Source organism: Lipotes vexillifer, unplaced genomic scaffold (genome assembly GCF_000442215.2).
Source record: "Lipotes vexillifer unplaced genomic scaffold, Lipotes_vexillifer_v1.1 scaffold1442, whole genome shotgun sequence".
Lineage (NCBI taxonomy): Eukaryota > Metazoa > Chordata > Mammalia > Artiodactyla > Lipotidae > Lipotes > Lipotes vexillifer.
Window position 1 is genome coordinate 2,557,999 of NW_006797379.1, and position 1,581 is coordinate 2,559,579.

Here is a 1,581-nt window from a genome sequence, read left to right on the forward strand (position 1 = left end):
CTCTTTCCCATTCCAGATCTATGTAATCTTTCTTAACAGTACTTACATTTCAAAAAGTTTTAATATACAGTCTGACTGTAAAAGTAATTCTGCATACTGCAAAACATACAAGATTCTATAGAAAGAAAATATTTCTCCCGAATCTTACTTCCCAAATATAACCACAGTGATGTTTTGGAGAATCTCCCTCCACGTATTATCCTATTCGATTATTTGATTACTGGTAACACTGAATTCTGTTCCGTTTATGAGCTTAAGTTTTTCTTAGTTTACTACAGAAAATTTTTTAAAATTTACTGCATATATTAAGAACATCACTGATTAATTCACAAGCAGAGAATGACTCGCCTCATGATGTGATTTTCCCCTTTGGAGAAAGATGTGTTTCCTATTTCCTTCAATTGGCTTATGTTTTCTGGAGAAGAAAGTGGTCACTAACATTACCCCCAACCAACGAACGTTGTAATGACCCAAAACCCAAAGGTCAGCATGGAGTTTACAACAGAGAAAATTGCAGACTAACTTTTACAACACGTAGCCAGCACTGTCCATCAGAAAGAGAACTGTAGCTTATTTTGATGAGTCAAAAGCCCCCAATGGATTCAGCTTTTTGAGTCCCTGATGGAAAATTAGTGATCTAATAGTACAATTGTTTTTCCTCAATAAATAGCGCCACCTTCTGGTAATTTCTTGCATCTGCACACTGAGTTTATGAACCCCTGAGGATAGCAAGATAGAAACCTGACTCAGCATCTAGAACTACACTGCCATGGCTATTGGCTGATGTTTTAGATCATTGTACCCATAATGCAGCCAAATATAAGTATGAGCTGTGACATTTCTTGTTGCCCAGAGCTGTGCTCAAAGACAGCAGGCCCAGTTTCCAGTGCCTCTCTCTCTGCCTTTTGCCATCTGTGTGCTTGCGGGAAGAGCACTGGCTGGAACCAGGCCCGGGTTTGAGTTCCACCTCTGCTGCTTTTAGCCATGTGGCACCCCCCCGCGCAAGGGCCTCAACCTCCATGGCCTCTTTATCCCAGCTCTCGCATAGAATTGGTTTGGAGGATCAAATGAGTGGCATTTTGTAAATCCTCCGTGCGCTCCCCATGTAGTGACGTTGGCCATTTTCTCCTCTGACATTCTGACTTTGGGTTTTCCTCACTTTGCCAGGTAGATGAAGAGTATAAGAATCCTCACACGGTGGACAGAGTTCCTCTGGGGAAGGTGCCCCATCTGTGGGGTCAGTCCTTGTACATCCTCAGCTCCCTGTTGGCAGAGGTAAGGGGCTTGGGGGCTTCACAGACTGGAAACCATCTGATTGGAAGTTCAGGGGACCCTGGAAGAACACAGGGGCTCTCTGCTCAGTGTGGCTATGAATATCTTTGGCATCTTTTTTTTTTTTAAGATTACATTCTTTTTTAATTTTTTTTTTAAGATTTTTTTTTTTTTGATGTGGACCATTTTTAAAGTCTTTACTGAATTTGTTACAATATTACTTTTTTTTTTTTTTTTTTTTTTTTTTTTTAATACTCGGGCCTCTCACTGTTGTGGCCTCTCCCATTGCAGAGCACAGGCTCCGGATGC

At 41.2% G+C, this 1,581-nt stretch overlaps 1 protein-coding gene across 1 annotated transcript in view; it reads left to right on the forward strand.

Moving 5' to 3' along the window:
* The window catches only part of PHKA2 (phosphorylase kinase regulatory subunit alpha 2), an 82,129-nt gene that overhangs the window by 51,619 nt on the left and 28,929 nt on the right, over positions 1-1,581 (forward strand). Inside the window, exon 12 of the mRNA XM_007469325.1 lies at positions 1,168-1,275. Within this exon, the coding sequence (XP_007469387.1) occupies positions 1,168-1,275 (108 nt within the window). The remainder of the gene's footprint in view (positions 1-1,167; positions 1,276-1,581) is intronic.